Source organism: Fusarium subglutinans (genome assembly GCF_013396075.1).
Source record: "Fusarium subglutinans strain NRRL 66333 chromosome Unknown NRRL66333_c0000019, whole genome shotgun sequence".
Lineage (NCBI taxonomy): Eukaryota > Fungi > Ascomycota > Sordariomycetes > Hypocreales > Nectriaceae > Fusarium > Fusarium subglutinans.
In genome coordinates, this window is record NW_023502082.1 from 501921 (window position 1) to 515316 (window position 13396).

General features: G+C 48.0%; 5 protein-coding genes across 5 annotated transcripts; 1 reads left to right on the forward strand and 4 right to left on the reverse strand.

The window, feature by feature from the left end:
• Positions 1–44: 44 nt before the first annotated feature.
• Positions 45–1878, reverse strand: FSUBG_2354 (catalase; the record flags this gene model as incomplete). Its single annotated transcript, XM_036680117.1, has 3 exons — positions 45–1243; positions 1294–1387; positions 1435–1878. 3 exons carry the CDS (start codon positions 1876–1878, stop codon positions 45–47), a joined length of 1737 nt encoding a protein of 578 aa, XP_036542273.1.
• A 671-nt stretch (positions 1879–2549) lies between these two features.
• FSUBG_2355 (uncharacterized protein) lies at positions 2550–3779 on the reverse strand (the record flags this gene model as incomplete). The annotated part of the gene is made up of 1 exon (XM_036680118.1): positions 2550–3779. The coding sequence occupies one exon, from the start codon at positions 3777–3779 to the stop codon at positions 2550–2552; it is 1230 nt and encodes a 409-aa protein (XP_036542274.1).
• An 891-nt stretch (positions 3780–4670) lies between these two features.
• Positions 4671–5804, reverse strand: FSUBG_2356 (uncharacterized protein; the record flags this gene model as incomplete). Its single annotated transcript, XM_036680119.1, has 1 exon — positions 4671–5804. The coding sequence occupies one exon, from the start codon at positions 5802–5804 to the stop codon at positions 4671–4673; it is 1134 nt and encodes a 377-aa protein (XP_036542275.1).
• Positions 5805–7800: 1996 nt separating this feature from the next.
• FSUBG_2357 (acetyl synthetase) lies at positions 7801–11930 on the reverse strand (the record flags this gene model as incomplete). The annotated part of the gene is made up of 9 exons (XM_036680120.1): positions 7801–8252; positions 8331–8452; positions 8526–8647; positions 8693–9408; positions 9467–9766; positions 10033–10209; positions 11163–11434; positions 11574–11875; positions 11928–11930. The coding sequence occupies 9 exons, from the start codon at positions 11928–11930 to the stop codon at positions 7801–7803; spliced, it is 2466 nt and encodes an 821-aa protein (XP_036542276.1).
• Positions 11931–11984: 54 nt separating this feature from the next.
• Positions 11985–12539, forward strand: FSUBG_2358 (uncharacterized protein; the record flags this gene model as incomplete). The annotated part of the gene is made up of 1 exon (XM_036680121.1): positions 11985–12539. The coding sequence occupies one exon, from the start codon at positions 11985–11987 to the stop codon at positions 12537–12539; it is 555 nt and encodes a 184-aa protein (XP_036542277.1).
• Positions 12540–13396: the final 857 nt, after the last annotated feature.

Here is a 13396-nt window from a genome sequence, read left to right on the forward strand (position 1 = left end):
TAGGATTTGATTTGGGGGATGGTATTGACGCTATTGAAAACTATTTAATGTCCATTTACACCGTTTGACTTTCCGTTTGCTACCAAACTGCCATGAGCCCCAGCACCAGGCGCACCTTGGCGAGCAGCAGGACTCTTGTTCTTATCCACAATTCCATTCGCAAGCTTGTTCTTTGCATCAGAAGCCATGCCATTATGCGTGCCATTAAAGGACAAGTTGGCAATTCCGTCGTATCCTTTGATGCCTGTTGATTTCTCTAGTCTCTCAGCGATCTCAGGATCAACTTCCCGGAAGATAGCAATCTGTCGCTTCAGCGGCTCCTCCTGCTTACACAGCTTCATCTTGCCAGTGACATTGTTGATGAACCTCTCACGGGCTGGCTCATCAAAGACATTTCGCCAAAGTGCGCGAGGGGCGTTGAAATCCTCGGGTCGGATCTCAGTGAGGAACGTAACAGCTTCGCCAATGAAGTGACCATGAGTCTTGTCTAGATCCACAGCGCGGGACTTGAACTTGATAGGGTCAATGGAGGAGAGATAGTTAGGACGCGCGCCCTGGTTATAAAACGCCATCTGGCCATCACGCTGGAAGTTACCGAATTGATAACCTGTACGTGTCGCATTGACGGGAAGTTGTTGGTAGTTTACACCAAGACGATGGCGGTGGGTATCCGGGTAAGAGAACAACCGGGATTGGAGAACGGGATCAGCCGAAGGCTCAACGCCGGGGGGAAGATGAGAAGGATTGAAAGCAATCTGCTCAACTTCGGCAAAATAGTTGATTGCGTTCTCATTGAGAGTAAACTCTCCGACCTTTCGGAGAGGGAATTGCTTCTGGGGCCAGACGTGAGTAAGGTCAAAGACGTTGATCTTCTGCTTCTCCCACAACTCCTCAGCTTCCGTGGGAGTCATGGTCTGAACCTCGAGAGTCCACTTGGGATAGTCCCCATTCTGGATAGCCTCATACAAATCCTTCTGTGAGTTATCGGGCGAGTACTCGGCCGAGTCCTCTTGGGTGACAAAGTCAATACCCTGCATCGACTTCAGGTGGATTTGGCAGTAGACCCATTCACCGGCCTTATTGATGAGCTTAAAGGTATGTCCGCTATAACCGTGAATTTGTCTATAGTTCTTCGGGATCCCCCTATCTCCCATGAGGATCATGACTTGGTGAATTGACTCGGGGTTCTGGGAGAGGTAGTCCCAGAACATGAATGAGTCGTCGGCGTGAGTGAGATGAGTGCCTTACACGTTAGCCACACGATCATACACATAAATTCGTGAATAAACTTACTTGGGTCTCTCTTCTGGGTATGAATAAAGTGAGGGAACTTGGCCGGGTCTCTCAAGAAGAAAACAGGCGTGTTGTTGAAGACCATATCCCAATTCTGCAAAAGTCAGCATCTCACCACACCAATTCACTTAGGCAACTTACACCCTCATCAGTCCTCATCTTAACCGAAAAGCCCCTAGGATCTCTTGCCATATCATGCGATCCCGACTCACCACCCACGGTCGAAAACCTCATACTAACCGAACATTTCTTCCCCTTCTCCGACAGGATATCCGCCAGGCACAAATCATCCAGCGGGTCCGTACACTCAAAATAACCATGCGCACCACTTCCTTTTGCGTGGACAACACGCTCGGGAATACGCTCACGGTCAAAGTGCGAGAGGAGATCGATCAGGTGGAAGTCTTGCAGGAGGAGAGGGCCATTTTCACCAGCTCGTTGGGTCTCGTAGGGATGTGCGATGGGGACGCCGTTGGAGGTGGTGTAGAGGGTTTCTTTAGACGTAGCTTGACGGTCTGATTCGTAGGATTGGAATTGGTTTGCTACGTGGGCTGCGAAGGAGGTGTCTGTTGCTGAAGGTGCCATTTTTTTCTGATTTTAAAGGAACTAAGACTTGAGGCTTTACGGTGGTAGTTCACGATGGAGGTCGGTCTTATATATAAGCCACATTTTCCCCGGACAGTTCATCCTGTCATGTATCCAGCCTCTCATCGAGATCCGGCGTTAATTCATTTGGTGAGGGCTGTCTATGACGCGGTGAACAAGGCTTGAGGGTCGAGGGTCGATTACCATTGAAATCACGATGATTGGCTTATCGGGATATTCATGATGCCCTGCTTTGGGACATGACATCACGACAGCCACGTCAACCATCGACGATTGATACTGACATCTCGGGATGTGGACGGGGATAAGTGAGGGAGGTAACTAGGGAATATCTTGAGAGAAGCGGGTCGAAGGATTTGTTGAACATGTTTTTCATGGATATTCTATTTGTCAAGCCTTTGCCAAGTAGATCTGAGATCTTAGGCTCGTGGGTGGGTTGCATTCTTAGATCGGGATGGCGTCAATATACCCTGTACCATTTCATGAGACTTCACATTTTACCTGAACCACGATATTAGGTGGATAAATGCGAGTAATTACATTCTGTGTAATTATTTCATCCATAAATCACTACTTGTTCGTTGATTGACTTACCTGAATTCCCAAATCAACAGCCAGCTGATAAAGCAACACCCTCCATAGATTAGCACTCAAAGAGACTTGAGAAGAAGCTCATCATCAAGATGAGAAATATACTCACCCCTCTCAAAACGCTTCAACCGCTCTTCCCACTGCGGAACACGATGTCCCAGCCCAAGAACATCCGTCATCAACCCCTTCCAAACATCTTTATCATCCCTCCCATTAATGCTGATAATATCCTCCACACAACTCTTAAACTCACCCGCATCACCCTGCGCAATCACAACAATCCTCGCAAGAATCTCCGTCCAGTTCCGTAAAAGCTCATGATCAAACGTCATCTGCGAGTATCGAAACTCCACAGTCGTAGGAGACCCTTCAAGAGTATCTTCGTCATTTATCTTATAAGTCTCTCCATCACATATCTTATACCCTCGTAACGACAGGGCGAAGCCGCAGCGGTTCATACGTGCCTTTTTGAGACGAAGACTGAGCTCAGCGAGGATGGTGCTGCCCCATACGCCGTAGAGCATCTTGTAGATGTGTTTAGGATACCAGTTGTTCCACTTACCTCGTTTCATGGTGCTCATACAAGGAACATGCTGGTTGAGAAGAGTAGGGTCTTCGAGGGGCTTGTGAAGATCCATGTCCATTGCTAAAGATGAGTGCTCGCAGATTGGCATTGAAAAAGCGCCTTTCCAGCGTGGGGGCGCGACGAGACGGAGAAGAAGAGTGGTCTCCAAAAGGATTACTAGAGTTGTGATCTTTTGGGCGAGAAGAATGGTCATACCTGTTTCAACACCAACGTGGACATGCATACCGCATGAATCATCAGCAGAGATTTCAAGACCCAGCTGTCGAAGGTTCGTCAGAGCAGTCTTCATAGTATCAAGTCCATTGTCCAACTCACCAGCGCCAAAAACAGGAGTCGTTATCTCCACACCATCCCAATCCCGTTTCTTACTCAGCGGATGAACGAGTTCAAGAAACTCAGACTTGAACATGAAACAACGCGCCGGGACGACATCTCCATAAGACAGTATGTTTGGGAACTGTACCACACAATCGCCGCCGAATTGGTTCTCCTTGGGGACTGAAGCGCAGATAGTGCATCTGTCAGCGAAAGGATGACAGCATTGCACTGCGATGGGGAGGGAGGTTCGCTTCGCGAGGAGGTCTGCCACGTTGAAGCGGGCTGCTGCGGAGGGGGAGATGAAGCGCCACATGCGGTAGGAGTCTGGGACGGGGGTCATGAGTTCCAGCTCGACTCCGAAGGTGATTTTTTGGAAGGAAGGCATGTTTGCTATCAGGTATTGGGGGGAGATACCTGAATGGCGCTGTGGTGGAGGATGATGATGATGGATGGGAGATGCATTTGGGGCTTCAGATACATATTTATGAGAGACGGTGCTTCTTTGATGCTCGTGTATTCATGAATTCTGATATTGTGCAGGATAATGCTTCCGTGAACGGTCGCTGAGTTCACTTACATGTTGTGCTGTTGTGTGAAGCTCACTGTTCGGACTAAACAATGGGAGCCTCAAGCCAGACAAAGTATTGTCCCTACGGATATGATCCGTCAGGTAGGATACCACCTAATGAAGACGAAAAAGGCAATTACAGCCTGGATTGCACTGAACAAGGGGAAACAATGGCTTCAATACAAACATCTGTCATAATCTTCTCTTCACCAGTCAGTTCCTCATCACCTTCGCCAGCTACCTTCTCCAAAACTTACATGCCTGGCGCATGATCGTAGGACCAATGATAAAGTTGGCCGTCTTCTAGAATAAAGTAGCATCAATGCTCCAATTCCCCGACTAGCCAAAGCTACATGGTCGCAGTCAAAGAGTCATGACACCGCCAAACTCCAGATTCCCATGTTCGCAATCCTACACGGAAACGAATGCTGCGACGGCTAGTACGAAGCTTAACTGAACATAGTTTAACTGACAGATACTTCCAACGCCGAATCCCGGCAGCGGGTAAGTGGCTTGGAATGAACGTTGCCGCCATTACTCATTCTTCTGAGAGTGAAAACAGTCACGGAATATTATGCTGAAGATGAATGTATGTATGTGCTTGTTGTATAGAATATGTAGTGTTGTGGTTTCGTAACACCGGGTATATATAATAATGTGTACATGAAGAAAATGTCGGGTTAAGCAGTCGTGATGTCCCTGTCCTGATTAAAAGCCTCGTGACGCTAGATGTATTTCTGATGAAGATTTCGATAACCCCTCACTTTCGTAATGATGTCCTTTTGATGTCCCAATCGTAGATTCAGCCGATGACTTTCCGCCCATGCTCATACCATCATCCTCTCCTCTCTCTTCCCGTTGGACGATGACTTCAGTAGTCATGACAACTTCATCATCACGGGGTGTCTGACGAGGAGCCTGTCGTTCATCACCACCCATGACATAAGCCCTATACGATATATCACCGGGTGGCTTGTCAAGAGTATTACTGATGAATGTATCAAGCGCGATATTCGTCTTGTTTCCTGTCGTCATACCAGTGGTGTGACTCCGTGGTCCAGAGCTAGCATCCTTGTTACCTGTAGTCATCTCAACGAGACGGTTAAGAATAGTGAACTCGAGCTTGAGTTTTGTGCTGTAGACAAAGGCTTTGTAGGATGTTTGGTACTGGTACTGATTGGCGTACTCAAGGCCGAGGATGGTGATGTCGAGAAGAATGATGAGGATGTTGACGTAGACGAGATGGTTCATCAGACGACGACTTCCACGCTTGTTGCCCATTGTGCGTTCCAGACGCATCATCTTGACAGTTTCGTAGATGTAGAAGCATGAGATGATGATCTCTTGTATGAAGAAGACGGTGACTTGGATCTTCTCCATGATGGAGTATGGCTGCTTCCACATATTTGTATTCGGTGAAAAAGAGCCATAGATCATGGGAATAACAGCTCCATGCATAAGAACGCCATTAACAATGATCATGTACAGCACAGCCTTTAGTCTGAATCTATTCCTCAGAACGAGATGCAGTCTCGACCATAGCACGAGCGACTGGCCCGACACCATGGCTACCCATCCTACTGAGATAAATGTCGACGCGAGATATCCCAGCGCTGAAGAGGCGTAGTACTTGATGAAGAAACCACAGCAGTACACAGCAATTCCCCATGTTGAGACGAGGAATGACCAAAAGTAGAGACCGGAGTGACGTTCGAAGGTCCCAAAGATGATGAAGTTGAGCTCAATGACGTTGTAGAGCGATATGGCGAGGAAGACGAGAACGACGGTTATTGTAGTCTGGGATATGCCTTCAAGGCCCGATCCAAAGCCATTGTTGGCCATGGCTGCGAGTTACTGTCCGTTTGAGCGACTGTCAATTCCGAGAGGAGAACATGAGGAGATATAGAATAAGAAAGGAGACATCAACAAGCATCATTCAAGTTTCCCATGTCTTTAACAAGCACCGATCTAGTTATTAGTTCTTACAAGCTTTTTGACCGCTACGTAATATAAATGGGAACAAAAACGGTCTGAGCACGGAGCCAGCCTGTGCCGTAGAGACTAAGAACCTACCTAATCTACCGCTGTAGCGTAGGCCTCATGGCAAACTCTCACGAATCGGAATCGAAAAGAGCGAGTCAGGTCCCGTGTCGATCTCGTGCAAATTCGTTACTCGACAGGGCTGATCCCATCCATGGGATTGGGAGAGAGACAAGGTTTGCGCTAAGTGGACCGTTGTAGATCGTGGTGGATTCTGGGGTTAGTGGGGAATATGCCGTGTGAGGCTTGCATCGTCTGCTTTGTTATTGGGTGCTGAAGGATATTGTGAGGATGGAGTGGGAGTGGTCGCAGTGGTGAGAGAGTTTTATCCCTGATAATCTGGTTGAGATTTCTGGAACAACTTTGTTGAGTTTTGTCATTGGTGATGTGATAAATGGAGAGTTAAATGTGGTATCAAATCTCCAAGGCTGGGCTTAACAAAGGAGACCTCGCTTACCACCCCTGGACCTGGTACTCATAGACCTCAGCTTTAAGGATTACTGGCATGGATCTGATAACATGTCAGACTTGAACCTCAGACCTCAGCCAAGCTAACAATCCTCTGCCGATCACTACCGCCAAACAGGAAGCTACACAGAGCACTTCATTCAGCCACCTCAACCCCAAGCTACTTCCCCGCGATATCTTCAGCTCTTGGGACCTTTGCGAGCATCATTACAAGGGTTCTTATGAGATATGGCTTGAAGAAACCTTGCAGATAATTTTAGCATCCAAATTGATGTGCAGCCTCGTGTCAAGCGAAGTGCATGACGAATGTCCATGTGGAGGAGCAAAAAGCAATATGAGCCAAAGCCCTGGATATTACATGCAGACAACTTCTCGAAGACGCCTTTCTCCTATTGTTCAATTACCCTGGGGTGAAAGCACTACGATCGACGACAATGCTTCTAGAGTACGTACAGTACAAACTCATTGTTCAGGGGAACTCACATGCAGCGCCCGATCCCGGAAACAGTGTCTACCGGGAATGCTCTCATCCTATTAGTCTACCGTTACCCGTGGCTTGTCTCCTAGCGTCGTCCGCCCTCTTAAAAAAGATCTGCATTCCGTTCTTCGTTTCAGCTTCACTCCATTTAGCTCACGATCGGAACGGTTGTCTGCTCCCCAGGAACCGGTTCTGACACTATTGTTTACTAGCGAGGACGAGACGAAGATCATGGTGCTCGGTCCCTCAAGATATGCGGAGTTGATGATCTCTGTAGGAAATCGTCGAAGCTGTCATGTCAACACGTGAATATGTCCAGATTCTCGCGAGGCTATTCGAGAATGACTCGTCTTGAGTTTATTTGTCTCTAGTTGTATCACCATTGTGCATGATCTGATGCCCCTGTTGTTGATCCCACTGTAGATCCGGGGATGAGTCCCAAGGGAAGGATAACACATCCATTGGAAGGTGATGTTGTTGCTAATCTTGTTTGGCGTTGCATTGAGCCAGTGTGTTGGGTGTTGTATACGGGTTTTGCGAATCGTGCATTTGAGGCATCGGGCTTGGTCCTGTCCAACATATGCGCCTACGCCTAAATCACGACCAAGGCATGCCCCTTGGAAGAACAGCTAACGCTTGGTCTTGACGGAACCTCGCTGGCTGTAAGGCACTCATTGTTGCCCATATTGATAGCTGTAGCATGATAGGTGATACTTAGATTTACTCTATAAAGCGCATGGTATTTGCAAACCTACAATTCGCTTCGCTATAAGAACAACGTCACTAGATGTTGAGAGTGCACAACATGTTTGAGCACAATATACAAAACATTTGACCTTTACAAAAGCACCATCAACTAGAAGCTTGCATCCCTCCGCGATCCCACAGTTTAGCTCCGGCCTCATCAACGTGTGGTAGGTCACTCCCCCAAAACTCTACCCCCGACGCCATAGTCTCGGCCGAAAACCACTCCGCTACCCCAAAGCAGTCTCTCAAAACGTCTCTTTTCATAACCTTGCCTGAATGTGTCCTCGGAAGCTGCTGTCCCTCCCCTAACACAGCCAAGACGGTAGGCAGCATGAACGGAGCTAAGCTGACGGCCAGATCAGCTCTGATCCGAGCAAGTACTGTTGGAGCACCAGGCTCAGCGAAGCTCCCTTTCTGGAACCTTACAGCGGCACCACACAACTGCCGTGCTTCTCTATGGGGAATTGCAAGAACGCAGGCCTCCGAGATGTACGGCAGTTTCAGTAGACTGCTCTCTACCGCCAGGATCGAGATTCGAAGTTGTCGAAAGCGGATATCTACCATACAAAGCGTATTAGACTTTTCGGCCGGCACATTGAAGGAATTGGAGAAACTCATAAGTAAACTAGACCTACAATCACTAGAAGCTCGACCGCGAAACCAGTATTGGCCATCCTTAAGCTCGGCGAGGTCCCCCGTTTTGTAGTATCCTTCGTCATCAAAGGCAGCTTCAGTAAGCTCATCATCGCCAAAGTAACTAGAGAATTGGTCAGTCTGAAAAGCTCCTGTAATTGGTTGTGTATTTCTTTTGACTTTGTTGGATATCATACCCTAGTAGCATTCTCGGGCTTTTGGCGAGAATTTCACCATGATCCCCTTCTGACAGTTTTATCACAGTGTCGGAGACGGCACGCCCTATTGAACCCTTGCGATGACTTGCGTGAGCTTTCAACTATTATAAAAGCATAGTGGATTAACTTCTGCGCCTTCTTCTTACCTCTTTGTCCGACATGCCACCAATGGCACGACCTCCTAGCTCATTCGCCCCATAGACGATATAGAATGGCAACCCTGTGAGCTCGGTCCAGAACTGGAACTTGGACTGCTCAAGAGTTGCACCACCACAATACATCGCGGATAGCCCCTTGAAACAGCTGGACCATGATTCCACAGGGGGATTCGCCAATATGTATTCTTTCATGTCATGCAGAACCGCTGGTATAAACCCTACCGTGGTGATGTGGTAGGTTCCAAGCGCCTCTAGAATTTCCCGTGCACTGGCCGTTTCTCCAATATGATAGAGCTTCTTTCCAGACAACACGGGTTCCAGTGCTTTCCTACAGCCAGTCCACCAATGGACTCCTTTGTAGCCGAGAGTAGCACTGCCAGGTTCAGCGAGATTGCGGCCGAAATGGAAAGATGCTCTTGGGAGAACCACGCCCTTGGGGGGACCAGAGGTGCCTGAAGTAAACAACACCGCGCCTGGGCGCTTTGAGTCGATTCTCAATGCATAGTTTATTTTGAGTTGAATAGCTTCACCCAGAGGCTTTGCGCGGGACGATATTAGAACCGGGAAGATATGATGTGACTCATTCTCGTTCTTTATGATGCTGCATATGGCTGCGGCTGTATCCAAAGACCCGTTGCCAGCAAGGATACAAGCTGGTCTGACTTTCAGCATAAGGTTGGCCTCAGCTGGACGGATGCCAGATGCTGAAAGAGCGTCAGTCTAGTCGTTGAATCAGCTAGCTACCTTAGGTGGCGCACTCACGCAAGATAACGCTAATGCCACCGATGGCGCGGACTGCGAAGAAAGCAATTATAAACTCGTAGACGCTACATGAAACTACTGCAATGTACACACGGTGGTCACGCAGGAGGCCTTGTTGATCAAATCCTGATAACTGTTCGCGGAGAAGGTCGCGTGTATGTACAATGTCGCTAAGCAGTTCTGGGTACGTCTTCTCGAGGCCATTCTTTTCATGAACAATGGCTTCCGATTTTGGGTATTGAGCACTTGCAGCTAGTAACCTGATGAATACTGTGTCATCTGGGAACCCATGGGCGGTATCTGTTGCCATTTATAGTGCCTGTGTCTCGCCTGTGTGTTTCCCTCTGTTAGATAATCGTAGCTTTAGGTAGTATACACAAGAGGGCCGGCCAGTGTGAAGATAGGCCCTATATTTTGTACATACAACAGCATACGTGGTAGTGGAATTGATTTTTAGTGGTGGGGTTACCCCGCCTTTCCCCAGGAAGTAGTGTACCTAGCGCCTCATGCAAACTCATTCTAAGTACTAAGGTAGGTACTAAGTTACTAGTACCTCAGGCACTTACGGTGGACAACCAACAGTCCTCCCCAACCATTTACGACCAGTGATGACGAAGAGCTTTCGATCTTGTTCCACTTCGATTTACCGAATCCACCGCCGTATCGTTCCTGTGCGGGCGCTCGGCCGTTGAAGATTTGAGCAGACAGTGATACTTGAGCTTCTTCACCCCTTGATATCGTCGCTTATGCCATGGTAGGACCAAACGCTGGGGAACCGAAGGTCAACAGGTCTGGGTTGGCCCATATCTCACTGATGTGGGTTTCCGGATGAGTTTGACCGCGTTGTGAATACCTGGTTGGCTGTTGAACGCTAGATTTGCTTCTGATCAAACCCGACACGTCAGCGACTTGGAGGACGCTGTATGCAAGGGTATTGATAGTTGAGGCGGATTTGGCCTCCTCCTTGACCGATCATCGTAGGAGTTGCAGATAACATGTTTGAGAGGTGGCACTGGCATCGCGCAGGGTTCATTTCAGGCAGAGCAAGCACGTTGAAGGGACCGCAAGTGAACAGATTGTACGTTGCCCAACCGAGAGAGCGATTAGCGGGTCTATTGCTGACTTCTACTAACGGCGAATCAATCCATCTAAGTCTTCTCTCTTGTTGACTTAATCTCTCTTGCAACTTCCGTTGGCACTCCCTTTCCATGCCGTTATCACCTCCCTATCACCACCTCACCGAAATTCTGCCTCACTGGACAGATAGGTTGTACGTGAACGGGCGCTCATCGACACACGACTCTTTGTGAGATGCCTATATTGAGCTACGCCTCGAGGAGGCGAGGAGCCATTTGTTCAACCAACCGAGATTCACTAGTCCGGCGCTCTTGAGCTTATATCTGTATTCGGTCCGCTGAGTCAACGGTGGACTCAAGGACCCCGTTAACCACTCAATACCGACTGTGTCGGCTACGGGTGAACTGCTGCTCAATGTACTACGATGTATAATAAACCTTTTGGAAGCTGATGGATGGTCCGTTCAATACCACATTGTAGTCAAGATCCACTAGTCATGTCAAAAGTGCAGGGCAAGCTAGGCATCCGTGATATGACTTTCAGATCATGCTTGGTTGTACACGTACTCAATTGGCCTCGATGATCTTTAGTTTCTCCATCATTTCTCCCTGCGACATACCGAAGACCAAATCTCTCGGTCCATGGATCATCAGGATGACAATATCAAAGATACCAAGGAAGCATAGAGAGATTCCAAAGAAGCCGACAATTATGAGGATTAATACAAAGCTGGTAGAAAAGTATATTGAGGAAGACAGCTGCTCGTAAATCTGTGGGGACATCTGATAGAGAACGTTCCTCTGGATGGCCTGGCTCACTTTGAGGCGCTGTCGTACACCTGGGGTCATAACCACGACGTCCGACAGATAGTCTGCAGCGGCAAGACCATCTCTGTTTCATAAAACCTCTATGAAGCGCTAAATCGTATGCTGCTGTAGGAGTTCCTGAGTGCGTCCAAAGCTATAATTATACAAGGCTCAGACCAGATGACCTTCACAGCCTTCTTGAGGCCCCTTGCAGAGGTGCTTACAAATCCCGAAGTGAATCATTGGACCACTTTTGACTAGTGAAGGCTGGAACGGGTTGGTAGCGCTCGAAAGAACAATGTTTATGGGAACCACCAGGCACGGCGGGCGTTCTGAGAATCTCCTTGACCTCGTGGTTGAAGGGTGCCAACGGGAAGCGACGGATGACAGGGACAGGGTCTACGCTCTCAGAGATCTGGCGCGTGATTTGAGACAGGAAGACTGGGAGGTCGTCCCGGACTACACCGTACCTGTCAAAGAGGTCTACCACCGATTCGCTCGGTGGTGCTTGTTGCAGAAACGCAACCTGTCATGCCTATAGTACTGTGGAAAGGTGTGGGACTCTGGTCGTCAGCTACCATCCTGGGTGCCTCACTGGAGGTTCAGATACATGAGTGCCATACAGGGCTTCTGGCATGGCAGAACCATCATTACTGTGGAGACCAGACCAGCCGGAAGTGTTACAGGTAAAGGAGCTCATGGTAGACCGCGTTGAGGAAGTGGCTGTGTCAAGACTGCAGCTGACAGAGCTCGATAATAGGGAATTCAAAACCAATGCCAAGTTTGGTTCTGCGAGATTCTGGGACCAGGTTATGAAGCAGCATCTCTACTATGTCGTGGGTCTCGAAACAAAGATTGCAAAGGAACGAGCGGTGACTCTTTGGAAAGAGGCGGCGGAAGCCAGGGAACGTTTCAGCTCTGAGAAAGTGCCAGACCACGAGATGGCTAATGTTGTCTGGATGGAAAACTGCAAGCATATTGCTTTGAAAGGCACAGAGAACCTTGAAGCCGAGCGACTTAGTATTCTGTGGGAGGTTATGATTCCCAGTGAGCTGCGCAAGAAGACCATGGCCTCTGACAACTCTGTCCATCACCTCAGTGAGGGCGACTTTTTGTCCTACCTTCCGCTACTTGGGGGATATACGAAATGGGAAGAAAAAAGCCTCGCCTCTACCGGGAACTGCATTTAACCTACCACGCTTACGAGCCCTCAGACTGGGCTGGGTCCCACAAGATGCAAAGCCGGGCGACCTCATTTGCGTGTTCGACGGCGCCAACGTTACGCTTGTCCTTCGCCCAGCGAAAAACACCAAGCCATTGAGCTTACTAGAAAGGGTATTACAAAGATGCGGATTAGGATCCTCAGAGGTCGAGGGATCAGATGGCGCCAAGTATTTCGTACTTGTTGGTGAATCTTATATTCATGGTCTGATGGATGGTCAGGGAGGAAAGATACATGGATTGCGGAGGGAAGTCTTTCATCTATGTTGAATTATCGTCCAAATCACTGATGCGATTGCTTTCAAGGGAACGGATATGAACACTGCGGACTTTGAACCAGTGTATAGCAAGGCAAACAGGAGTTTCAAATAAAATCGTCCTCAAGACCTTTTGCATATATTTAATGGTCTAAGTTCGCCTACGCACGTAATCTTGTAAAATTTGGCATATTGTCATACAAGGGCCTCTTTCTGTTGAGGAATAACCGCTCTAGCTACATCTAACGCATATCTGGCAGGATAGTTACTAGATCAAAGTCAATTAGTAGAAAGCGTCTATACTTATCATTCCAGAGCAAATTCTCTAGTCGCAAGTCGTTATGGATGACGCCATAGTATATAAGTACTGTACCGGCCCATGATCCATCCAATTTGGTTAAGGCACTCAAGACCCGAGGTGATCCACCGTTAATGCTAATATACATAAGTCTACTTTGTGGCAATCTATGCCAAGATATATAATAGTAATGCCTTTTTTATTATTATTTTATTAAGGTAATTACTATTAAAACTTTAGAAGATTAAATTATAATAATTAAAAAACTTAA